The sequence below is a fragment of the Vigna radiata genome, unplaced genomic scaffold (assembly GCF_000741045.1).
Source record: "Vigna radiata var. radiata cultivar VC1973A unplaced genomic scaffold, Vradiata_ver6 scaffold_183, whole genome shotgun sequence".
In the NCBI taxonomy this organism is placed as follows: Eukaryota; Viridiplantae; Streptophyta; class Magnoliopsida; order Fabales; family Fabaceae; genus Vigna; species Vigna radiata.
The window spans coordinates 466695-493727 of NW_014542001.1; the positions used below are offsets into that span (position 1 = coordinate 466695).

Sequence of the window (27033 nt, forward strand, 5' to 3'; positions counted from 1 at the left end):
ACTTTCATATTAAGTTCCACTGACTCAAGTCCAACGCTACAAAATCAACAAACATCTAGTGTTGTAAGGGAGTCTGGTGTCGAGCCGTGGATACATGCGTCAAACACCATATGCAAGAGAAGTTGTTGTCGTCGTGTGGTGGTTTTGCAGAAGTTACTATTTTGTGTTTTATTTGGTTGTGTCGAGTAATACTGATATCGTTGGGTGGTAGTAGTGTTGACATGTAAAAAATAAGTACTTATTCATGCCTTCTATGAGAGTTTTGGATATTTTTCGTTTTGCACGATAGAATAACACTTTGAGTGTTTAGGAGAGCCTTTTAGAGATTACTAGGGGTGTTGGAAAGATCTCTCACTCCTCCTTGTATCTTTTAATCCATCCACTAAGGTTTTTTTTCCTCTTTGGAGTTGGAGAGGAAGATGAACAATGAATAGGAGATGAGGATGCAAATGGGGAGTTTAGAGTAGTTACTTAGTGTCTTGTAAAAATGGATATCCTTTTCTCTTTGATTCCAATCTCTTCTATTTGTAAACCTTAGGCTCTCTACCATGGAGAGCTAGACCCATTTGTTGAGATCAAATGTAAGCATAATTTGTGTTCTTAATATATATATATATATATATATATATATATATATATATATATATATATATATATATGATTTGTGTGATTAATGCTTGTTGTGACTTGATCACCCATGACTTGTTTGTGGTTCTTAAGGTGTTAGAAAATGTCTTTTGAACTTATAACTGAAATTTAATGTCATGGAGCTTGTATCTAAGGATAAAGCATGTTTCTTCACTAGTACGAAAATAGCGTATAACATCACGCGTTTAACGTCCAACCACTAAATAACCAACGTTAAAAATGATCGGTGATATTTTTGTAAATAAATGCAATTGTAGAATATGGTAATTATTTAAAGCAATGCGTCATTCTTTTTCTTCTTTCTTTTAAACCACCATTAGTACGTCGAATTCTGTAGGGACTTCGACGTATTATTTTTCAACTAGAAGCCAAAGAGTTATCCCTTTTTAATTCTTTTTTCTTTTAAACCACCAATAATACCTCGAATTATGTAGAGGCTTCGATGTATTATTTGTAGGGGCTTCGATGTATTATTTGTCAACCAAAAGTTTTCCCTTTCTAATTTGAGCGTGAGATTGAAAATTCATTCACTTTATCTTGGCGCGCGAGACCTTATTCTCTTCTCAAACTTTTCTCGAACGAAGTTTGGCAACCATCATATGTAATCTTTCTTCCATTTGATACAAATGCATGTTAATTAACTACTTTATGTATGATTTTTGTTTGTTTTGACCGATTATTTTTGTGCTCTTGTCCTTCATAGGCGCATTTTGCTTTCTCTCTCACTAGTAAAAATACTTTATTTCGACGAACTCATCTTTTAAAGGTTAGTTTTCGTTTTTGTTTTGAAGAACTTATTTGATGTTTGTTTTTGTTGAACTTGTTTGTTGTTGTTATTTGGTTGAACTTGTTTGCTGTTGTTGATTGATTGAACTTGTTTGTTGTTTGTTGTTGTTGTTGATACTATACTACACGTTCATAGTTCATGCTTTATAAAATACCAAAAACTGAAATTTGTTGTTTTTCTACTTTTCAAGTCCCGTAGAGTTGTAAAAAAGATCACAATTAATAAAAAAAAAACCAAAAAAAAAAATTTGCTTGACGTCGAATATTAACAAAATTCGATGTCAATTTAACGTCTTTTGATATGACATTGAATTAGAATTCGACGTGAAAGGCCAAAAAACAACGACATTATACAATATTTTTGTACTAGTGCTTTAGTAATCTTAAGACTCTTGAACTTAATGCATGATTGTTTATTGATGATTCAAGGACTTGAAACTTGAAGAGTTATCATAGGTTTAAAGTGACTAGGAACATGATTTGAGTAATCTTGCGAGTTGATTTTGACATGAATTTAAAATTGAGATGATTGTGTATACATAAATATGAAGTTGATGAAATCTAGTCTTAGCATTGTAAATACTCATTGTTAATTTTCTTGTGCACATCAACTCTTTGATAAAATACAAAAAAAGTTTCTTTTTGTTTTTGTGAATCTTGTTGTCTAATTAAGTTGTGAATTGCTAGAGTTGTCATATGTCACACAAGTTTTTATGGAAAGAATGATATTTATTTCTTGTTACATGTGATTGATGTACTTGTCGTTCTCCATTAACAATATATTACTCACAAGCACAAAATAATAAAAATTTGCCGCTAAATTGTATTTATTGACATAAAGAAAACCATCGATAGAGTGATCGTCGAGAAAACCTTATCAACAAATGCACAAATATGTTGGTTAGTATCAACAATCACAAATTCATCGATAAATGATAGTTAATAAATGTGTGACTGGATTTTCTTCTTCCTTCTCTTTTCCTCTTCTTTTTTATGTATTGCTTCATCCTTTTCTTCTTCTTTTTTTTTTTCTGTATTTCTTCATCGATAAATGATCGTTAATAAATGTGCTACTTCCAAGTCATTTTCATCTTTTGGGATTCATCTTTCTCCTATTTGCCTTTAGGTCTTTCTTCTTCCTCTTCTCTAACTCTAGCAATCACCGTTACTGTCATGGATTCATATATGTGTCACTGATGCGATTGAGTCACCTCCTCTTCCTTTTCTTCTATTCCTCTTCTTACTTATCTCCTTTTAAGATATATATAAAAAAAATCAATCAAATTGATTAGGAAATTTGTAGTACAAAATACCATAAAATGAAACTATTAATAATTATAACGATAAGATCCTAACGAAAATATCCTTTTGATAATAAAAGTTTTAATTTATTGATAAAAAATTATAATTATTTGAACTATCAATTGTTATGATAACCTATCAACATATATATTAATTAATAGATTAAAATGTAAGATTTGTGAATAAATTATTGTAATTAGTAATAATGACTAGTACTACCAATGATTTTAGAAGCTTCGTTAAAGTGCATATAGCCCTTATCCATTTTGTTATCCAATGTACACGTAACCATATATATATATATATATATATATATATATATATATATATATATATATATATATATATATATATCATATCTATGCATGTTTTAGACATATGATTGGATCAAGACAAAGCTATTTTTAACACTTTCTCTGGGCTCAAACCTTAAGTTGAACTGAGAAGATAATTCGTACTTAATATTCGTACTTTCATTTTTTAAGATAATTCTTTTTTTCTCTCCGAAAATTTTCATGCAATATCCATTCACATGCAACACACTATTTCTTTCCTATTCAACATTATGAGTCTAAATTGATTAAGATACTCTAAATAGATAAATCTGAGAGCAACACATAATAACTTAACCAATCATGTATATCGTTATATTCATTTTTAAATACCATTATCTTTTCAACAACCTTGTATAGTAACTAACTTTTTTTTAAGATGATCTACACAAGATTGAACAAGTTAAATTATCACGTAAGTAAATACAAAAATAGAGTTTAATTTATGTATATCCACGTAGTATCAACTAATAATTAATTTAAAAAAAATCTCATAATAACATAATTTCAATAATTATTATAAAGATCAATAGTTTTCTATATAATAATTTATATTTAAACCAAAGTGTATTACACTCTAACTATGTTTAAATTAAATTATAAAAAAAAGTGTGTGTATATAATATATATATATATATAGATAGAGAGAGAGAGAAGTAGTCACACTGATCCAGCCAGTTTCTTACTGATGCCAACCAAAATCCCACATCTGTATTCCATTATTTTCTCTTTGAAGCACTAGTTATTATTATAATACATATTTCATCTTCGAGGACTAGGGTTTATTTACGTACTGATAATATAACATGTTTTTTTATCTCTAACTGCTCCCATATCTTGCTGTCAAATAATTATAAAATACACAGATATCAACAAATTTTGGTTGAGTTTTGTGTTAAACTTTTGACTTTGCGGTTCCAAATGTTGATAGTGCATGAATATGCTTCTCGTATAGAAGAAGGAATGTATGTTTTTGTTTTTTGTTTCTGCTTGAAAGTGTTCCTCTATTTGTATTTCTAGAACTCCATTTTTTCCGTTTTAAACTCTGATTGTAGAAACCTGTCCAATGTGTGTGTGAAAGTGAAACTAAAATACTCTTTGGAAATTAACTACTCTAGAACAAAGGTTGTCGTTGTTAAGGATATTTCAACACACATGTCGAGAGAGTTATAGCCAGAATTAGAACAGTTCAACTTCAATGCCTGAAGACTCTTATATGCGTATGCATGTTAAATGATTAATAATTAAAATTTCTATTTTAATGTCTATATATATGATTGATTAAAGGATCGTGTGTGCTTATAAAGTAAAGTGTGCGAATGCTCAGGGATGTGTAACAGTTTAAGAGGATTAATAGCAACGTCCTTGTTTTCTTATCAAAGATAGATATTTATTTTTTCTTTTTCATTTTCATCTTCAGTACTTTTTTTATTTGTTCATTGATCATTTCTATGTTGTTTAAATGAGACGAAGAATTATGCACTTGTGTTCATGAGAATGAAAGTTAAGTAGGAGAATTACTATTTTATTTTTTTCAAGAGAAGGACGAAGTTTCCTGATAAGTTCGCAAGTAGAACCATGAAAAATATGTATTACCTAATATATATTTTTAAAATCAATGTAAAGTGAGATGAAAAGTATGATGTTAGGGCTACTGGACTAGAATTATATAAATTACTTTCTTCTAGAAAAGTAAAAAATAATATATTAAATAAATATAAAAATATGTCAAAAGTATTTGTTTCCATATAAAATAATGGAATTTCTTTTTTCCCTTTTTGTATCTTTAAAATTTAGAGTCAATAATAAAGTAAATAATTTTTTGAACTTCTTTTTCGAAAACCAAACATGTTAGAGTATATTTGAGAGTTAACTTTTCGAAATAAGAAAGGGAGAACACGTTTTCTTTTAAATTAAATGAGTTATTTAATATTTATAAAAATAAGCAAGAGATTTAAGATGGTAAATTTATGCTAGTCTACCATTTATATTATGGAAAGTCATTAAATTATAGATAACAATTAGAAATAGAATTTGATTTTATTCTCTTTTAAACCTTACTTCAGAAAGTCTTTAACCCTTCCGATCATATGGTCAATTAAATCATTTTTTTTATTATATGAAATAAAAGAAATTCATTACCATTTATTGATGACTTGATTCTTATGAATACTTTTCTAGTCGGGTGATCTTAAATTTGAGAAATCGATTATTTGGAACTGTTATTATAGTTTGGTCATTTAATGACTTTTAGTAGACTTATATGTAAGATGTAAAGTCTGGCATTCGGAATACTTTGTCACTGCCATTATTTTTATATATAATAATAAGATCTCTTTAATTTAAAATATAAACAAAGTAATGGTTTTATTTTCAATGGTACGTATTAATTCCACATTGATAAAACTTATCAATTATTTTCCTGTTTGAGATTTGAGATTGATGATTCAAAGGAACTATATAAGATTTCTTTATAAAAACACACATATCACTAAAAGAATATTTCATATAATAATTATTAACCGTTTAATTATAAAAAGTTTGCTCCCACTAATACAACCGTTTTCTTATATGCAGGTCAAATGTTAATATAAACCTTGTTTTTTTTTTTTTTTCTTTCTAACTAACAAACACAATAAGGAATCCTACTATAAAATCTTGATGTACCCATTAATGGAAGTTTAATCATAGACCCGCACTATTATATAATACATAGACCTATGTGATAAATATACTACTGGTTCCATTTATTTAACAAAGTTTTGACCTAGAAGAACAAATTTAATAATGATTACTTTCATATTTATCAAACAAGATAATATACTCTTGTTTTTTAAAAATTTTTTTTTTTTTCTCTTTTCGAGATTTTAATTTCGGTTTACTTTGTGTTGAGTATTTCGAATTATTTAAGCATATTGTCTTGGATCTCCTAATGAGATTTATGGGTATACATTTTTTTGAAAAGAAAAAGACATTGTTCTAGAATTTGATTATACAGTAAGAGATTATTTTCTTACCTATATCAAACGGAACCAGTAGCAAAATTAAAAAAGTAAAAGACATGTATTTTTGTTGTTGTTAGGTTTAGTTTTAGCTTTTAGGAGTTAACACAGTATAACACCTCTCCACACACTACTTTTTCAACCCCAATTAATATTGCAGAACACGTATTAATGACGTACCTAATTACGCCGGCCATTAATATTAACGACTGCATCAGAATACTGAAATTAAATAAATATAAGTTTTCTTTTAGAAAAAAAAGGTATGGTGGATTGTCATTACCTCCATTGAAATACAGTACAGTATAGATGCTTTCAAAGTTTCAATGATCAAAGGTTGCCAGATTAGCATCCATGTGATTCTGATCATACAAAGAATAATGGGATTGAATATATTTAGTGCCGACATACATCAGCAAACTAAACTAAACGCAATGTACAATACATGCCAAAGAATGATGTCAACGGCGTAGGTCATAAGAAATTGGAGCACAAACTGCTCAAAAGAAAAAGGAAAAAGAAATCCAACAAAGAAGTTTCCAAATTGTAGCAGCTATGTAGTGACCGAGAGAGCAACAAAATTCAACTTTGCCCCCTCTTTTCGAACTAGACAATAACTCCACAAACCAATCCCTATCGATCTCGGTTTGGATTTGATCCAGTCTTCTGTATGAAGGAAATTGAACACTAAATTCAACAATAAGAAGAAGTTCCTAACTAATCTAAGAAATAGTTGAACAGGTCTATAGAAGGAGTATGAGGTGAAACAAAGCTGAAGTTTGAAGAAGGGCTTGGCAAGACGAAAGCACCAGCCCCCTCCGTAAAATTTCTTCCACTTTGAAACGCGGGACTCAAATCGTGAAGGAAGCTAACCATGGATGGATCCGAAGACGGAGGAGAGAAAAAATTTGAAGGAATGGGAGAGAGTGAAGCCGGCCCCGGAGACAAAATCCCTTGAAACATGTTTTGTTGCGATCTCTCCACTACCCCATCACCAATGATCTCTATCCCTTCCACATCGTTTATGATATTCATATCCCCGTGACCCATCACCGGTTTCTTCCCCATAGGCGACAAGGCCTTCTCCACGGTGGCGTAACGCGCCGCCGGTGACACCATTCCGCCGCCGGTGTTAAAAGGGTCGTTGTTAATGATGTTGGGAAGAGGGTCGGAGTTGTTGTTGTTGTTGTTGGAGGAGGAGGAGGAGGAGGAGGAAGTGGAGCCAGTGAGGCGTTGAACGAGGTTCATGAAGTCACTTGGTGTGGTGTGGATAACCTTGGGGGAAACGGTGTAGATTATTATGGGTTGACGCGGTGGTGGTTGGGGGTGGGAAGGTTGTGGTGGCAAGGGTGGTTTTTTGATTTTATGAGAGTCTTTGTTTATCCTGAGCGGTGTGGGGCGTGGACCTTGGAGTTGTAGTTCTCTCCTGGGCGATCTTTCCGTGGGAATGTGTGAGAATTGATCCATGTTGGTGCGATGAGAGGGTGGTGAGAATGTTATTGAAGAGTGGTGAAGCATAGTTGTGTTGTGATTTTAATCTGGGGATGGAATATAAGGGCAGATATAAAGAGATCTGGTCAATGGTGAAGAGGGATTATTTTAATGAGAGATTACAAGTTTTTGGTAAAGTTTGGCTTATTGTGAGGTAATTTTTAAGGGTTTTTTCAGAGCTACGGCCGGTTTCGTGATGTTGTGGTTGTCTGAACGCGTCTGGGGAGAGTTGGAAAAGGTCTCTTCTTCCTTTGGCATGTCATTGTAGGATGTGATGACGTGGGTTGAGAGTTGTGTGTGAGAGAGTTCGAATGCAAGTGGATCAGTGTTGACAACTTGACAGTGGCCCATGTAACGCTCTGTGTGGTTTCTATTTCGTATCATTCAATGAGAATTTAAGACTTTTGAGTGCAACATGGCTATGCAGTGAATCTAACGGAGAACCCGTCCTTCTCCTATATTTCTTTCTTCTTTGGGTTACCATTTGCTCATCTATTATGGTTAATTTAGGTTACTAATGCTTCCTTTCCACATCTGTATCATTAGTTAATATTTACCCATCAACATAAAACTAATGACTATGACTTCTTAGTTATGATCAGCAAATTTCGGAAAAGAAAAGTACATGTAATTTTCGGATTTAAAATCTCCAAGAATCCGGTAATTAATAAACAATAAAAGACCTAATTATCATTGTGGTAAAAGAAAATATATGTTATATGGATACACTCTTAGTTGTTATATATCTATATTTTTATTTGTTAATATTTATAATAAATTATTATATTTGATCATATTTGAGAGTGAATTTAAGTTTAACTTTTAAACATATACTCTTTCGTCGTTAGTAGATTCAATTCAACAAATATTATTTAAATAGATTGCTAGATATTTTAATTTAAATCATTCTCATAAAACTAAATAGTAAACTATAAATTAATTTTATTAAAAAAAAAGATAAATGTTATATGAATACACTCTTCGTTGTTATTTATTGGTTAATATTTATAATAAACTATTATATTTGATGATATTTCTAATTGTGACAGTGTTTTTTTATGAATTAGTAGGTGGTGTAGGAGAAGGTTACGAGGTTTTATTTGTGGATGAGCTTGGTGTGATGGCTATAGTTGAATGATATGTAGGTAGAAGAAGGGCGTGAGTCTCATGGTGGGATCCACTTTAATACCCTTTTACTTGTTCAGTGGAAGGATTTCATATTGCAACTTTTATTTGCAGCATTGTTAATAATACGACCACGATATATATTAACAATTTTTTATAATAAATTATATGCATTATTTTATTAGTTTATATATTTAAAACGGATCAATAATAAATTATTATATAAATGTGGTAAAAAAGTTGTTAAAAAATTATTAAAAAATATTTTTCTTAATAATAATAGAAGGGACCAATGAAAGAAATAACAGTATATTTATAAATTCTGGTATATATAACTTTTATTATTTTGCTAAAAAATAAATAACCCTTTCCACAAGATGCCTTTAACACAAAAGGCACCTTGTGTCACCTATAATTAATATTTTTCTACTTTATTATATATAGCAAATGTAAAGATTTAAAAAACTATTAAAACGAACACTTACGTGCATGCATAGTAAATTTTTGAGGTGGACGTTGTTTGAATCCTTTGGCCATAGGCAATTGTCACCCTTTTGTTTAGACAAAATAGGTCTGGATACAGTCTATATTCAGATTTTAGATTGTATTTCGATGAGCACGTTAGTCAATATATGTGATTGTGATTTCTCTCGGATAATTGTTAAAAATTTAAGGGATAAATATGGTTTTGGTTTCTGTTAAATAAAATTAGAAATGGTTTATAATTTAAACTTTGATCAAATTTAGTTTTTGTATTTTCAAAAACATTAGTTTTAGTTCTTATTTTTTAAATATGTTAAAATTTATCATATAGGATAAATATAGTTTTAATTCAATATTAGAGGAGTTGACTCGTGTCTAAAACATGTTATTTTTTTAATTAGAATATAACTTAAAATTAATTTTTAAGTTTATTTAAAAATTTTAAAACTCTTATGTTCATCTAGCCTAGGTTTTTTAGGATTAACTAAAAAAAAAATTTATTACGTGAAACCATTGTTGCCATAAACATTTAATGGTGAAATCCAAGAGTTCTATTCTTCATCACTTCAACACACAATCTTTTAGGCATTGTTCACTTGAGTGGATTTGTAGGAGAGTAATTGAGAGAATTTGAAGATAAATTTTTTTGTTGTTTATTTGAATAGATTTGGAGATAAGTAAGAGTGGATTAAAAAATAATTTTTTTTTAATTTGTCACATAAATTAAATCCTACGCTAATTTCTCACAAACTTTACTTCCAAATTCACTCTCGTTTACCTTCAAATTCACTCAAATAAACAACAACAAAAAATTACCTTCAAATCCTCTCAAATCCACTCAAGTAAATAAGGCCTTACTCTCCTCCGTCACTTCCATTATCTTCAACCATCAAACACCACTCAACTTTCGGTCATTATCGCTGACGGTACCTTGTTCGGTCGTGGTGATTGTGGAGGTAGCAATTTCTAGGTTTGCGAGCATCATGATAAGAACTCTAAGGGTTTCTGAATTTCTGAAAAAAGAATAATGAGTTGGGTTGAGCTCACCACTCTCTACATCTCTTATTTTGTTATCCATCAACTATTATTTGTATTTTTTACAATTTTTTCATTTTAATTAAACAAATTAAATTAACATGTGGTTGCACGTGTCACCCATGTGTTAGTAGTCCAAATACTAATTTGGAATGTTGTTTAATTTCTAGCATAGACTTTAACATATTTGGAATATAGGGATCAAAATTAGTGCTTTGAAAGTACATGATCAATCAGTACTAAAGTTTCGACTATAGAGTATTTTCAATTTTATATAATACTTACATATTCATCTCAAACTTAATTCATCCATCTCTTATCTTTCTCTAAATTAATATTTGGTTGTGTTTTTAAGTATCTAATAAAAAAATATATATGTATTTAGTGTTTTGTGGTCGTTGATTATTAATAATAACTTAAAAATGTTATTAGTTAATGGAGTAATAAATTTTATATTTGCTTATTTAGTTTTATTTATGTGGTGAGGATGAATTGTAAAGTGAATAGAAAGTGAAGTAATTGATATAATGGAAAGATAATGAATTTAATAAAGTTTATTGTTATGTATGATTGATTTGATTTATTAATAAATGTTGAAAGGTTGGTTTTTTTATGTACTTAGAAATATGAGTTAAAAATGAAACTAAATTATATTTTTAAAAATAATTATTAATATGAGAATAGTTTTTATTAATTGATAATAATATTAAAAAATAAAAGAAAACAAAAAAGTAAAATTATTTTTAAAAATTAAACATTAAATATAGAATAAAAGACATTACTCGATAATGTCAATTGAATTCACATGAATAAAATAGTCAACTAGAATTATAACACATAACAATTTAAAGAAAGACGATATAAATATGAAGTTTTCAAAGTTACTATACCCATTATTAATATGTTTAAATTATTAATAATGGAAAGACTTGTAATACTAAAAAAAATACTATTTATCGACAAAAATTATATGGATATTGTATTTATTGATAAACTTTATAAAGAAAAAATATTTTTAAAATAATAAGATTATATTTATTGATAAACTTTATAAACAAAATATATTTTTAAACATATTAACATTTCACCCTTTATCTCACACTCTTTTACTCTTATTTTCATCTTCATTATGATAACAAGTTCAATAACATAACAAGTTTTGTCTTCAAAAGCTCTTATTTCTTTATTTATGGCATTAATCCATTATCGTTTTTATTGGCTTCAACACATGTTTGGGGTTCTTGATTAATAGATAAAGCGAGAGTATAGTTTCAAGCCACATTTGAGATAAGTTGATGTTTTCTCTCCACATTATAATTTTGTGTTGGAGTTTCAACACAACTTTTTGAATGATTTATCCCATAATTATTATACAAATAAGTGAATTGAGATTTTTGTCTATTATTTGACATAATGGTCTTAATGATCTTACCAAATTTATTTTTAATATAAACAACAAAATTTGACAAAAGATTTCTAGTCTCAATTTTATTCTACGTAAGAAAAACTCAAGAATGTTTAGTATGATCGTCGACTATGGTTAAAAAATATTTATGTTCATGTATAGAGGGAACAAATATGGGATTTCATATACACTAGTGCAAAAACGCTTTTTAACGTTGGTTATTTTGGGTTTTTAATGTCTACTAAACAATCGACGTCATTTCCAGTGACGTCAATGGGACGTCGAACATGAATATAACCGACGTCTATAATGACGTCAGTCAACACCATGTCCGACGTCACTAAACGTCGGAGTATGACTAACTGGACGTCTAAAGACATTATATAGACGTCGGTCTGAGCAATAACCGACATCGAAGAGGCACTAAAGACTTCGAAAATGGCACTGATTGACGTCTAAAAGGTACTATAACGTCGGTGTATACATTAACCGATGTCTAATACAGTGGTTGTGTTTTAGTGCAATTTTGTTCCCGTCTTTGGATAGCCTAGTAGCACAATCTCCTTTTGATAGTTTCCCCTAAAAAAAAGCTTGCGTCTTTTGAATTTCTTATGGCATTTCAACCCAAAACTAAACCTGGATTGTTACTTAGTTTCATTTTCATCCGCAAGAGGGAAAAATCACGGTGAAACGATAACTACGAAACGACCCAGGGTCGTTTTTGGGTTGAAACGACCAAAAGAAATTCACAAGACGCTGCTTTTTCTGGGAGGCAACTAGCAAATGGAGAATGTGTTATTACGTTACCCCAAGAAAGGAACAAAACTGCACTAAAACACAGCACAAAGAAAGCAAATTTTAATCAGTTGAACCAGAAGATAATCGATGAAAGACTAAACTAAACAAAGTTTAAACGGTAAGCATAAAAAAAAACACGCACCTAGGATGCAATGCCGCAAGAGAGAAAAAGGAGAGGAGGAAGACGATAAAGATATTAGAAACAATAATGGAATGCCACAAGAGAGAAAAAGAAGAGGTGCCGCAAGCGAGAAAAAGAAGAGGTGCCGCAAGAGAAAAAGGAGAAGAGAAAGACGATATCAAAAATTGAATGTCACGGAGAGTTTGCGGTTTATTTAAAATGAAATTGGACGTCAGTTGCTCCAGAAACCGACGTCTATAGTCACATAGACGTTGGTTATCCCACTAATATGACGTCCAAGTTAACATTTAAACTGACTTTTTGAATACCCATTAGACGTCGGTTTCGAGGGGAGCTGATGTCTAGGAGTTGAACGGATTGACGTTTGATTTCCTGTCAGGGATGTTCACGACTGTTGTGATGGGGCGCCGACGTCTATAGTAACGTAGACGTCGGTGCTCATCTAGCCGACGTTTAAGGCCCTCGAGTTTGGTGGACATAATTAATTACAGGCACATAGATGTCGCTTCCCCTCAACACCGACGTCTAAATTGAAGAATTTTTTGTCTTCCCGCCTTCCAGACAGGCCTTAGACGTCGCCTTTTGACTACGTGACGTCTAAGCGCCTGGGAATTAGGTGAAGAGCATTAATTGCAGCCCAGTAGACGTCGACCCCTCTTAACACCGACGTCACTGGACTGTCTTCTCACTTACCTCAGGCCATTAGACGTCGGTTTGTGGTAGTGGGGACGTCTACATTATCATAGACGTCGCCTTACCTCAAAACCGACGTCTAGTTTACCAAGCTATTTACGATAATGCCACCGTCCACTCATATACGTCGGGTTACCCGCAAACCGACGTCTTCTGGGTGATGTTAAACAACATTTTTGCACTAGTGATATCAACATGTATCATATCAAAATAATCAAAGAATAACTATCACTTTGCAAAAAATAAAACTTGTATTGTTTTGAATAATGACAAACATCAATATAGTCAGAGTGAAAGTAAGGAAAAATTCTTCAAATTTGTTTAATAACCCAATCAGTAGGGTGTCCTAATCTACAATGTCATCTGTGTATGTCATGTTTAGAACAATGTAGGACAATCTTAGCATAACTTTTTTGCTAACGATAAAAGGAAGATCATCGAGATATTATAGGTCTTTAGTGAAACTAGCACGCTTGATAATCTTGGATGTAATAGTGTCGTGTATCTAACAACACTCAGTGGGAAATATTATTTTACAATTCAAATCTTTAATTAAAGTTTGAATAGAAATTAGGTTAAAAGAAAATTTAAGGATATATAAAACATTAAAAATAATGAGTTTTTCAGAAAATTGAATAATTCTAGTAAAAAAGGCAATGACACAAGAATTATTAGGAAATTTAACATTCATCAATTTTATTTTATAGAGAATGATAAAATTTTCTTTATTGTGGGTAATGTGATCAGTGGTCATTGTGTCAAAAATTCATAATTTACCTTGTTGGGTGTTAACAGTAAAAACATTATTATTGCTTCTTTGAACGTGGCTAACATTGTGTTTTGAATCATCAGACTCTTTAGGAAGTTTCAGAAGCCTTTTCATTTGTTCAGAAGTGAGAGTAGTGGTCTCTTTCTTAATGACTTGTTTGTCATGCTCTAAGATATCATCTTTGACATTGAAATTGCACATCTATTGATTGTCTTTGCCTTGGTCTCCATTGTTGATTACTTATTTCTTGACCATTGGTAATCATCATTCTGTTTGTACCTTGATGAATACCCATGCTTGGAGTAGCACTCGTCCACAATGTGATTCATCTTGTGGTAGTAAGAACATTGCTTACATTTGTTTGGATTTCTTCCTTTTCCACTTCCTTGAATACGCGAACCATTCACTCTTCCTTAAGCTTTCCAAGAAGCTTGTTCTTGCTACTTATAATTCTTTTTTATGCTGTTAAGAAAATTTTTTCTTTTAGCACTTAGATTTCCAAAACTGTTAGTTTGTCATTCTTGTTGTATGATCAAGGAAAAAAACTTATTTATGTTGGGTAGAGGTTCTATTAAAAGGATTTAAGTTGTTACATTATTATAGGTTTCATTTAGACCCTTTAAAAAGAAAATGGCATGCTCTGGTTCCTATATTTTCTAAAGGTTCTGGATAAATCACATTCACAAGGTTTACCATAAATGAAACTCGGTGTAGGCCTTAAAAATTCTAATTCTTTCCATAATATTTTTAAATCAATGAAAAATTGTGTAATGTTTGTAAACAATGAAAAATTGTGTAATGTTTTTTTCCTCTTGTTGAATGGAATGTACCTCCTGTGGAAGATCTGAAACATAAAAGTAGTCACTTTTAAAGAATCTTTTCCTAAAATAATCTAAAAGATATTTAGCTAGGTCAATATACATGACATTTTCACCAATTTAAGGGGATAAAGATATGAAAACCTATAAGATTATCATGACGTTGCATCTTTCTCACAATTCATAGAGAGGGTCTATATGCATAAGAGTCTTGATGCTCCTATCAATAACTTCAACTTGCTTTTGGACAAAAGGGAATGCTTCATGCTTTTTGCTCCAAGAAGTGTAGTTAGTTTCATTTAAAGAAAGCAAAACTAGAATTAAACCTAAATTTTCTCCTGGATGTAAGTAGTAAGGACTCATGGGGATGGGAGATTGAGTCATGTTATGTGTCTAAATCGTGTTGTTTGAATTTGTTTGATTGATGTCAATGTTGACTACCATATTTTAGTACGTAATCTTCAAAAATAAGTAGATAAAGGACTAAGATGACAATGGAAGCAGAACATGATATAGACCTATTTTGATATACCATAATGAATATAATATCTTTATGACTCCAAACATAAAGGTCGACGTTCACGACTTGAATGTTACTTACCATGATGAGATAGAAAAAAAATGTAAAGAAGAAAACAGTGAAACAAACATTTAAGAAACATATTATTTTTTTATAATGTACTAGCACCTATTACAAAAATGAAACTTATCTTCAATAAATTTTGGAAACAAAACCATCCCTAATTAAAAAAAAAAAGGGAAAATAAAAAATCCTAAGGACTCAATAATAATTAAAGTTGAACACAATTTATTATTTTTATCCAATAATCAAATACGGTAAGCCAACGTCAACACAATATAACTCTCATCTATAATTAAATAGGAGGACAACATAAAATGTTATATATATTTATTTGCATTTATTTTCTATACGTCTTCATTGGCCCCATATATTTCAACAATCCCTTCAAAAACATTTGAACACATAAATCAACCATTAGGCTCAAATTTGAAATTAGAGTGACACAATAGTATTAACAAGAAAGCTTCTTCACGCCCAAAACAAAGGATTGCTGGGTTGAAGCCAAATCTTATTTTTCCTAACCATTAGAGACCATTCACGGTCATATATAATTAGAATTTTTTCTTTTAAGGTGAACCACTTCATTATGTCCTTATTTAATTAGAGTTTATAAGTAGATAATTTATAACCTTTTATATTAGTTGGATTCCATTTCCCTTTGTGATTGTGTACAGGAATTGGTACGTTGTACATCGAATTAATCATAATTTAGTATTTTGTTGATAAAAAATTACTTTTTTTATTAGATTTTAATACTTGCATTAAAAACATTAACACATGTTAAAATAAGTTTAAACATATTTTGAACAATTGAATTTTTACTCGAAGATTGAGATTCATGAAATTGAACTCACATTACTTAAGTGGACCAAATTTAAGGTATAAAATGATATCAAACTGATTTAATCAACGAATGCCAGTTTAACTGATTTAACGAAAAACTGATTTGTTAATAGGGTTATCAACTCAAAATTAGAACATTTCGGAATTAGTTTGGTAATCGGTATAATATCTCTAGAAAAATTGAAACACTTGAGAAATAGTTAAAATTAGTGATTTTTTTTTTGTTTCTTGTAAAAAGTGTTTACAACCATTTCTTTTTAATTTAATTTAAATTACTTTTAAAATAAATTAAAAGTATGTATTTCACACCACAATTATTTTCTCAAATATAATTAATTTTCGTCTTGTAAGATATACGATTTAATCATTTATATTAATTTGTAAATTTTAATCATAATCTTTATAATTTGTATTACTTTTACTAACAATATTACACAACATTAAAAATATTAATTTATTTACTTTCTTTATTTGTGATAGATCATTAAACATGGAATCAATGCCTTAAATTGCTAACTCTAAAATATTACGTTTAGCATTTAAAAATATATTTAATATAAGCTTAAATTGAATTCAATGGTTATTAGTTTGATTATACAATTGAACAACAGCAATTCAAAGGAACTAAATATCCATTAAAACATATATAATATGTTTGATCTGGAAATCCATATAAATAATTGAACTTTAAAATGAAATTAGAAGTAAATGTAGAAATAATATGTACTATAAAAGGAAATGTAATGATTAAACATGATATATTGTGATACTAGGTATTGTGTTGTCCCTTTTTGCTTCAAGAAATCCAAATCTAATCATTTGAACAAGCAACGTGTGTTTGGCAGCCCTTTAGGAACCCTTATGACTCTCAGAAAAGTCTTCTTTTGACGGCTTTACTTTAAAGTTGAAATAGCATTCCTGCTTGACTTTGCATTTATTATGAATATATATACATCTAATAATACTACTCACTAGTCTACACGTTTTGCCTATGACTTTCTTCAAATTTCTTAATTAAATTAAATACCTTCACCAATATCTTTGATAATCATAAAACCCTAAATTAATTTTTTGCCTTAGGTCGCAGTCTTTTTATGGGGACTTGATTTTTCTTTTGCCTCAATTCACCAATATATAGCTATTAATTATTTAACAAAAAATATATTTTAGAAAAACAGTTTTTAAAAGAATTTTGGTATACTTGGCGTAATAGGCAAGGATGCATGTTTTTTAATTGATTGATTATAACTTGGTGAAGAGGAGATCTAATCAAAGTGTATGAAAGCGTTTTTATAACCATCTTTTGTTGAAAGCAACAACTCAATCAACTGATGAAGTTATTTCGTTACTAAAAAGGAAGATAAACTCTTATATATGCATGAAAGCTGACGTTGAATTCTTGTTTAATTTTCATAAATGTTCAATATCGGTCCATTTGATTATTGTCTATCAAAAAGGATCAAGTTTTAACATGTCAACTTTTGTTATCATTAATTTGATGCTAGCTAGAGGATAAATTCTCATAAAATAAATATAAAACCATGACAATGTAGTATTATTACTTAAATATGCACAGTAATTTATTTATACCCGTATAAGACTAATTTAATCTCAACTCAAATAAACTTAAATCTTTAAATAATAAGTTTTAGTATACTTTTAACTTATAAGATGTTGAATTTATTTGTTTTTATATTCAACGTAGACTTATATATATATATATAAAAACAAATAAATTCAACATCTTATAAGTTAAAAGTATACTAAAACTTATTATTTAAAGATTTAAGTTTAAATATATATATTAAACCCTAAATCCTAAATATATATATATATATATATATATATATATATGGGTTTATTAATTTACGTAAGGGGATTTTTAGTTAGTACATTTTAACAAAGTGTACCAAATTTTAGGTTACAAAAATGTTAAAACTAACTTTAAATCCAAGAGTATTTTAATAATTTTAAAATTTAATTTTTAATAAAAAAAAATAAAAGGTAGTTATTGAAAATCCATAAGAGAAGTTATTAGATTTTATTTTATTTTTAATTTAAAAAAACAACTACCTTTTATTTTATTTTTTATTTTAAAAAACAACTACCTTTTAAATAATATAATGGTTTAGGGTTTATAGTTTATAGAACCCGTCTTGGTTCATAGAACCTGTTTGGATTTATAGAACCCGTCTGGGTTTATAAAACTCGTCTGGGTTAAAAAACAACTACCTAGGGTTTAGGGTTTATAGAACCCGTCTGGGTTTATAGATTTCGTCTGGGTTTATAAAACCCGTCTGGATTAAAAAAACAACTACCTTTTATTTTATTTTTTATTTTAAAAAACAACTACCTTTTAAAAAATATAAAATAAAAACTAATAACTTCTCTCGTACCAATCAGTATTTTTAATAACTACCTTTTATTTTTTTATTTTAAATTAAATTTTAAAATTATTAAAATACTCTTGGATTTAAAGTTGGTTTTCTTTTTGGTTTAAACCTCTTTTTGGTCCCTAAGTTATGAGCGGATGTTCAGTTTAGTCCCCGCTTTTAAAAATGTAAACCTTTGGTTCCTAAATTATAAAAAATGTATCAAATGAGTCCTTTTTTGATGTTCATGGTCAAAGTACAAAGAACAATCTAAAGTGCTGTTATTATTAAGACCAAATCAGAGCAATATAAAGATGTAGCAGTTGTTAAGAAAAAACCAAAAACAGTATTTCAAGTCAAAAAAGGACTCATTTGATACATTTTTTATAACTTAGGAACCAAAGATTTACATTTTTAAAAACGGGGACTAAACTGACCATCCGCTTATAACTTAGTGACCAAAAAGAAGTTTAAACCTTTCTTTTTTAATTGAAACATCTTTGTAACCTAAAACTTGAAACACTTTGCTAAAAAGTACCAACTAAAATACCCCTTACGTAAATTAACAAATATATATATATATATATATATATATATATATATATATATAATTTGTAATTAATATAATAACAAAAGTTCAATTCTACTATACTCATTGAGATAAAATTATGTAATAAAAACTTCTGAATGGTGTAATGGAATTTCGATTTACATTATAGTTTAAGAGTCACCTAATTAGGTAGGACTTAGTGATTAGGCTTCTAGATGATCGATTTAGTAAGAAAAGAACAGTAATTAGAAATTAGTAACTACTCTGCATCAGAAAATAGTGATAAAAAAATTTAAAGGTCTTATACTCCTTCAGTCAAAGTAGTACCCTCCATCAGATAGATTTGTGGGGTCACATACAGGAACACTTTTAGAAACGACATGGTCATCTGCACTTTGCTGAAACGGTCCTAATTTCCTATCATGCGAGATTTGATAAAATTATATAAATTTTATTTCTTTAAATATTTGAGGTTTATACTAATATACGTTTTGATTATTTAAATAATTGAGACATATACTAATATATGCTTTAGTTATTTTAGAATCAAAGTCTAGTGATTTTTTTTTTTTTAAATATCATAGGTTTTGAAAGACTTTGGTTTTTTTTTTTTTTTTAATCAAAACATTTTATACTTTTTCAAAACATTTTTGTCCTAGAGAAAAACAAAAGAATAAAGAGAGTAAAATTTGAATTGGTAATGTTACAGGAAGTTGAGTACAATTAATCCTAGTGTATGAATATTGTAATTAAATTTGGTGGTGATATAGATATGTTTGGCATCCTGATTTCTAACCAAACCTCGTATGTATATTTTACCTTTTTGAAGTTTTCAATGAATAGAAGTAATCAACTTGTAATCACATGTGAAATGAAATAAGTAGTGCTAGCTAGCTTCCAAGAAACTTTTAATTTGACTTTAACTTGGGTCCAAAGGATGAATGTCAATGAAATTGTTTTAAAATCATTATGATATTGTGCCAGAATTCAACCTTGTTTTTAATAACAAAGAAAGCACATTAGAGAACGTAAATGAATATGATAGATAAAACGATAATCTTAATTAAACCACATAGGGATGTTAACAATTATGTTTGGATACTTCAAAAGCCTGCGTGTGCTTCCAAACACGCGCCTTTCATTGACTCGTTTAAAACAATAAAACTTTTCCATATATTTTAAAAAAAAATTGTAGTTCATGAGACATACTAAATCATATGATTTTTTTTTTCTAGTTGAATCGAATATGAAAATTGGAATATGTTTATTTTCGTGTTTGAATAAAAGTCAGAAAACGAACAAAATCACATGATTTTTGGGTAATTAAAGAAGAATTTATCGTTTCCTTTTTATTTTGGAAAAAAAGTATTATTTTAGAATGCAAAAGAATGATAAAAAATTGTTTATGAATGCATAAAGTTTATCCTAATTATTATTATTATTATTATTATTATTATTATTATTAATCCTTAAGAAAAGTTCCCATGGTTTATTTTATTTTAAGGGCTTTAGCAAAATGTCTAAAAAAAACAGACCTTTAGAAGGAGTTTATTAAAAAAAAAAAACTAATATGTAATATCAAATTTAAGTAGTGTGTACGAATTTTGAGTGAAATCCGATAATGGCCCAATATGTGTACCAAGCCTGAAACATTTCATTTATAGTAGCTATTTCTATCTATACGCCTACAATTTACTTCTAACACTCATTCCATTTTTAAGTTGTGTTGTTTTTTTTATCTAAACTAGTTTTAAATTTGTGTTTACCTGTTTGTTTGTATGTTCATTAAGATAAATTTAAAGGTTAAAAAATAAATAATAAATAATTTTAAGTTTATAATTTTGTTTTGAATAAAATCAATGTGAAAAAATTATTTATAAATTTAAAAAGTCAATATATTTATAAAATATATAAATAATAGACTTTGTATAAATGCAAAGAATAAATTACCTGCAAAAATATAAAATATTTAATATAATTTTTATACGCAATGGTTAGTGTAATTATTTATTAGATAATATTAATTAAAATTTTACATATTAATAGATAAAGAATATTAATAATAACAATACTTATATTATGTTCATAGTAGATATTTTTTATTGTTGATAATTTTTAACATAAAATTATTATTATTATTATTATTATTATTATTATTAATTAATAAAACTTACAAAATAAAATTAAACACATTTTTTAATTTTAATTTATTAAATGATTAAGTAATGAAATGTACAGAAGGAAGAAATCATCTATTTAAATAATATCATTTTATAAAATAAAAGTAAAATATATTATCTTAAATGATCAAATAATTATAAAAAAAAAATAATACTTTAAGAAAAACATAATTAATACTTTAAACATAAATCATGTGTTAAAATATAAATTACATAGAAACATATATGAGAGAAAAAAATTAAAATATCAAATAACTTAAAAACTAATAATTAAGACACTTATAAAAAAATATATAAGGTAATTTCTATACAAATTTCTTTTCTTTTTTTTTATATTTATAATAGATTACAGTAGATACCTATATTCTCGAGCACATTCGCCCCTCCATTGTCACGATCCATAAATTCCCAGCTAAGTGGGATCTATGAGTCAAGGTAGAGAATGTGAGACTCAAAAAGTGGAAGACAAGTGGCAACATGGGAGTGGATTGATAGGTTTTTGACGGTCGTATTTAAGATGAGATTTTCAAAACTGGTGTCACTCCTCTGCATGCAACTTTCTTCTCCAATTTTTTAAAACTACATTTCTCCTCATTCTCTCTAGAACCTTCATCTTCTCTCTAAGAATTCTCACCCTTTGTCTCTTCCGATCATTTATCAGACCTTGCCTGAGCATTCCTAGTGCAATGAGTTTTCAATTGCACCGATCAAAATTGAGTTGGTAAGTTCATCTTCTTCATGAGAAGTCTGCCTCCGGGCACATACAAGCCAAAATTCTAGTTGCATGTGTTCATCCCCTTCATTTCCACAAGAATTCTGATTATGTTTTGGTTTCTCTTTCTTTTTTGGTGGGTTATAGGCATTCTAGAAAAGGTTGTAGTTTGGGAAACACATTCTACTGATTTAGTGAGTAGCTGTTCTGTTATAAGGTAAGGGAAGCTAGCTAATTTAATTAATTTGTTTTGATGTATGAATATATGATTGATGATGTTGCATGTATATGAAATTGAATGATTTGTTGTTCGGTAATGTTGGTAGGAATATTGATGCTGTGTGTATGATAATTGTGTTTTTGCATGATTCTAGGTTAGTGGTCGAGTGAAATTGGAAGGAAGTGTGATAGTGAAAATGGGGGATTTCTGTTCGGTTTAGGTTGAGTTTGTTTAGGAAATCTGGAAAAGTCATTTAGAAAAGTGTTAGAATCCTTAAGCCATTCAGAAATATACCAAAATTAGTAAATCTGGTTCTCGGTCATTGAGTTCATGATTCTGCAAAATTGACTCTCAAATATGTGAGTGAAACTCTTTAATTAAGGTAAGGAATGTATAGAGGATCTTAGGGAAGTGTATAAGATTATGTGTAATAAGTTTGGAGGATTAGAAGTTGGAAGAGTGTAGTAAAATTTGGTAAGGTTGGTGTTGATCATAATTTTGCAGTCGCTCTGCAGAATCATGTAGTTCGCTGAAGGTCTTTCATTGACCGTTCGGCCTGTTTGGGTGCTCGGTTTTAACTGAATTCTGCTATTATGGAATCTCAGTTAATGATCGATCGGTCCTTTTCCATTATTCAATTGAATATAGTTCTCGGTCATGTATTACCTTGATAGTACTTGGTCATGTACTATCTTGATAGTACTAGGTCCTGTACTGTATTGATGGTGCTCGGTCATGGACTAGCACTTGGTCTTGGTAGTACTCGGTCATGTACTGACACTCGGTCTCTTAAAGAGTGTTCGACCTTGTACTAGCACTCTATTTCTTAAAGAGTGTTCGATTTTGTACTGGCACTCGTTCTCTTCGTAGTAATCAGTCTTGCGGTTGTATTCGGTTCTAATGGCGTTCGGCCTAAGCCAATAGTGTTTGGCTTAAGCTCATAGTGTTTGGCCTAAGCCAATAAGTGTTCGGCCAAGTTCATGGAGTTCGACCTAAGTCAAGAAGTGTTCGGTCTAAGGTCCAAGTTCTCGACTCATGTGTGAATCTTAATTTTAAATGACTGTTCGGTCATATTCATATATAGGGAGTCTTCTCCCGTTCGGTATTGTATAAAGATTCTGTAATCTCTTCTTCTCAGTCTTGTTCAAAGGTGGGAGTGATTTTACTATTTGTATGACTTTACTTAAAGATGTTATGAATGATGAAGTATGATGGTATAAAAGTATGTTGTGATAATTCTAATGAGATGTGAAAGTACGAAAGGATAATTGTAAGATGGATATTGAAGAAAATTCTAAGGCGAAATGTCTCATGGTTGGTTTTTGAATGGTAAAGTATGAATAGGGTCAACTTTGTATTGGCGTTCTTCATGACATTCCAATGATCACCGAGTCTCAAGTAGAGAATGGTGGCGCATGTGGTGAGAATAGCAGGAGGTCTGGTTGCGTTAGTTTGGGGTTCCAGCTAACGGATTAAACTCATGTGTAGTTTGTGGGTTTCCAGCTACAATGAGGGATGAAGGGTGACGACTTGCGGTTTTCCAGCCTATGGTATTCGTGTGGTGTTCCGGTTTACCTTTCCATAGGCAAGAATGACCATAGCTCATATTCATATAGTTCGGACAACCTATGTTCTTTGAATATGTATGATATGTTGATATGCTTGTCTAGATTGTATGTTTGCATAGTTAATTAAATTACACTAGCTTACCCTTATTTCCTGTCTTGTCATGTTGTCCATCTCGGTCGTCCTTGTCACTACAATTATCACCCTGTGGGTGTGTGTAGAGGGTGTTGAAGGTATGCTCAAGTAGGAGCTGGAAGAAGAAGGTAGTTTAAGTTAAGAATAAGACCGTTCGGTCTTGTCTTTCTCTTGTAATAATGTAGGATCGTTCGGTTTATACATTGCTTGTATGATTGTTCGGTTTGTACTTGTATTTTAGCGTCAATGTAAGTTTTTTTGTAAAATATCAATTTATGGTTATTTTAGGATAACTGTAAATTAACTTTATTTCTCCCTATAACTGCCCTATATTATAAATGTAAGTACATTATGTATAATTTAAAACTATAGTTTTAGAATGTTACATCACCCTTTCAATTTTATCGAGAAGTTATAAACACTATTTTCTTACAAAATCCCTTGTAAGCGTAAAATTATATTTTAAGAAAAAATTATACGGTCCCAAAATTGATTCATAAATATAATTGAACATGCTAATATTGTATTTTATTGTAATTGGCTGATATCGATTACTTATATTAAAAAAAATTATTAAATATTAACTAATTATAATTAGTAAGGTGAGAAAAAAAAATTAATATCCTATCGAGCTCGAATAAATTCAAAGTAAATTTACGGACACGTTGAATTAGATAAATGAATAATGTTGAATAAATAAATTTGTGTAAAACAAATAATTGCGTTTGAATTTGAGTAAAGAGTTAAAATTATATAGATATCCAACTCAGTCTGAATTTATATTTAATATTTATAAATTCGTAAATATATTTAATTTTTTTTAAAGTTTATCTTTGTTAAAATTGAATAATAAGTTCTATAAATTCATAGTTGGTTATAATAATAATTATTAAAATTATATATGTTAATTTTTAGTTAAATATTCACTATATTTATGTTATATATTTAAAATAAAAAAATAATTCAAAAATTTAATTTAATATAAATCCATAATCCAAAAAACTCGATCAAATTAATTTTCAATTTGAATAATCTGAATTCGATTAACTCCATAATTGTATATAATTTTAAAATATTAAATTTTGGTTATACTATATTGGTTAAGTTGAATCCAAAATTCCAATCTAACCTCCATTCCCAATTCTAATAATTATTCTCTAATATAACTAGAGATTATTAAGTAGATACAATTTTGGTAACTAAGAAACTAATTTAAAATCTAATTCACATACTAATTATAACTTTTTATTAAAATTATTTTAGATACCAATAATTTTTAACTAAAAAAAATTATAATTAATAATAATAAATAACTAAAATCTTGATAAAACATCAATTTAGATTTTAATTCCCAAATCAATTATAATTTTTATTCATAATAAAAAATATTTTAAATATAATAATTTTTCATTTATATAATAATATATAACTTAATCCATATAATATCTAATTACTTCTTCTTTTTAAATTGATTTCTATTTAATATTTTTTTTTTCTTTTGTAATATTAATAACAAAAAAAGATTAATTTACATTTTTGTGTCCCAAGTATACCAGTGATGACATTTTAATGCTTTAGTTCTCACTTGTATAACTTGTCTTCATTCATTAAGTTTATCTAAATCAATAAACACTCAAAATACCACTCTAATAAACTAAATATTATAAAGAGAGTTGTCAATGTGTCAATTCTTTTTACCATGACATAGTTCAACATTGAATAAAAGAACCCAAAATTTATTAAGATTAAGATCCTGTATATTAGTGATAAAATCTAATATTCTTATGCTAATCTCAAGTTTCTACAAATAAGTTCATAATTATTATGCACATTTAATTTTTAATTCAGTTAAAAATATATGTATGTTGATTTTTTTTGTCACTTCTATTGATATATTTAGCTTTATATTCTTCATTTAATATTAAGCCAAATCCAATTTGGTTATAACTTTTAATTTAGTAAGTTATAGAAAATTTAACCTCATTGATCCAACAATTTTTTTCAATAAAAGTAATCATTTAGAATTTCAAAGAATATTATTTTAGTGTTATCGTTTCTTTTCTGTGCTTAATGTTTATTTAATGTTTTGTAAAAAAAATGTTAGGATAGGCTATGTTACTATATTAGAAAGTGAATTTGTAAGTCCAATTCAACCTCACAAAACTAGTTTGTAAGATGAGGTTTGCACCTCACTTATATATTATAATTTGATTTTATCTCTAACTTCCAACAATTTATCAATGTCATTTAAATTTTTTTTTGCACTAAAGAATTGGAAGAAGCTTCTAATAAACTCGTCGAGAGATGAAACGACGTTGGGTACCATTGTTTGATTAAAATAGTTTGATTTATTTTACTATATGATTTTGAGAGGAATAAGTAATTTAGGCTCTTTCACACTGTGAATCACAATTAAACTATTATAATAGATTTAACATCTCATATTTACTATCAATTATTAGTAAAAAATTTCCTTTTAACTTTTTCCTACTTTTACATTTTTGTATATTATAGGCTTAGATTTATTTTACTTTAAATTTTCATCTCCATTTATTAATCATAAATTGTACACAAAAGCCTAAATATGATTACGATTTTGATTATTTATCGAAATTATTACATAGGTTCGTTTGACAATGTTATAATACAAACTTCACGTGTTATTACAAATATAAATAGGTAGATAGTTTAGTACGTACTTTTATAAGTAAATAGATCCAATATTTCGTACTGGACGATGACACGTATGCTTTTACCGTACATTCTTCGTATACGGTAGTATGGTATTTTTTATTTATTTAAAATGTAATTATATTCCAGATTTACATAATATTTTTACTAGTACAAAACAAGCTTTTTAAGTCTGTTAATTTGGGCTTTTTAAAGCTGTTTTACAACAAACTTAGATTCGGCAGCGTAAAATTCTGTTGTTGACCAACAGACTTTAATATTTAAGTCTGTTGTGACTTAAATTTTAAGTCTGTTGTTGACCAACAGACTTAATATTTAAGTCTGTTGTGACTTAAATATTAAGTCTGTTCTT

The 27033-nt window shown here is 28.8% G+C and overlaps 1 protein-coding gene across 1 annotated transcript; it reads right to left on the reverse strand.

Moving 5' to 3' along the window:
- Positions 1-6271: 6271 nt before the first annotated feature.
- On the reverse strand, positions 6272-7966 carry LOC106778886 (protein MKS1). The gene has a single exon (XM_014666887.2). The coding sequence runs from the start codon at positions 7586-7588 to the stop codon at positions 6788-6790; it is 801 nt and encodes a 266-aa protein (XP_014522373.1). The 5' UTR covers positions 7589-7966; the 3' UTR covers positions 6272-6787.
- Between the last annotated feature and the right edge of the window lie 19067 nt (positions 7967-27033).

What these genes read in the sequence shown, in the direction of transcription:
- LOC106778886 (XM_014666887.2), bottom strand. Translation starts at nt 7,588, where the DNA reads ATGCTTCACCACTCTTCAATAACATTCTCACCACCCTCTCATCGCACC.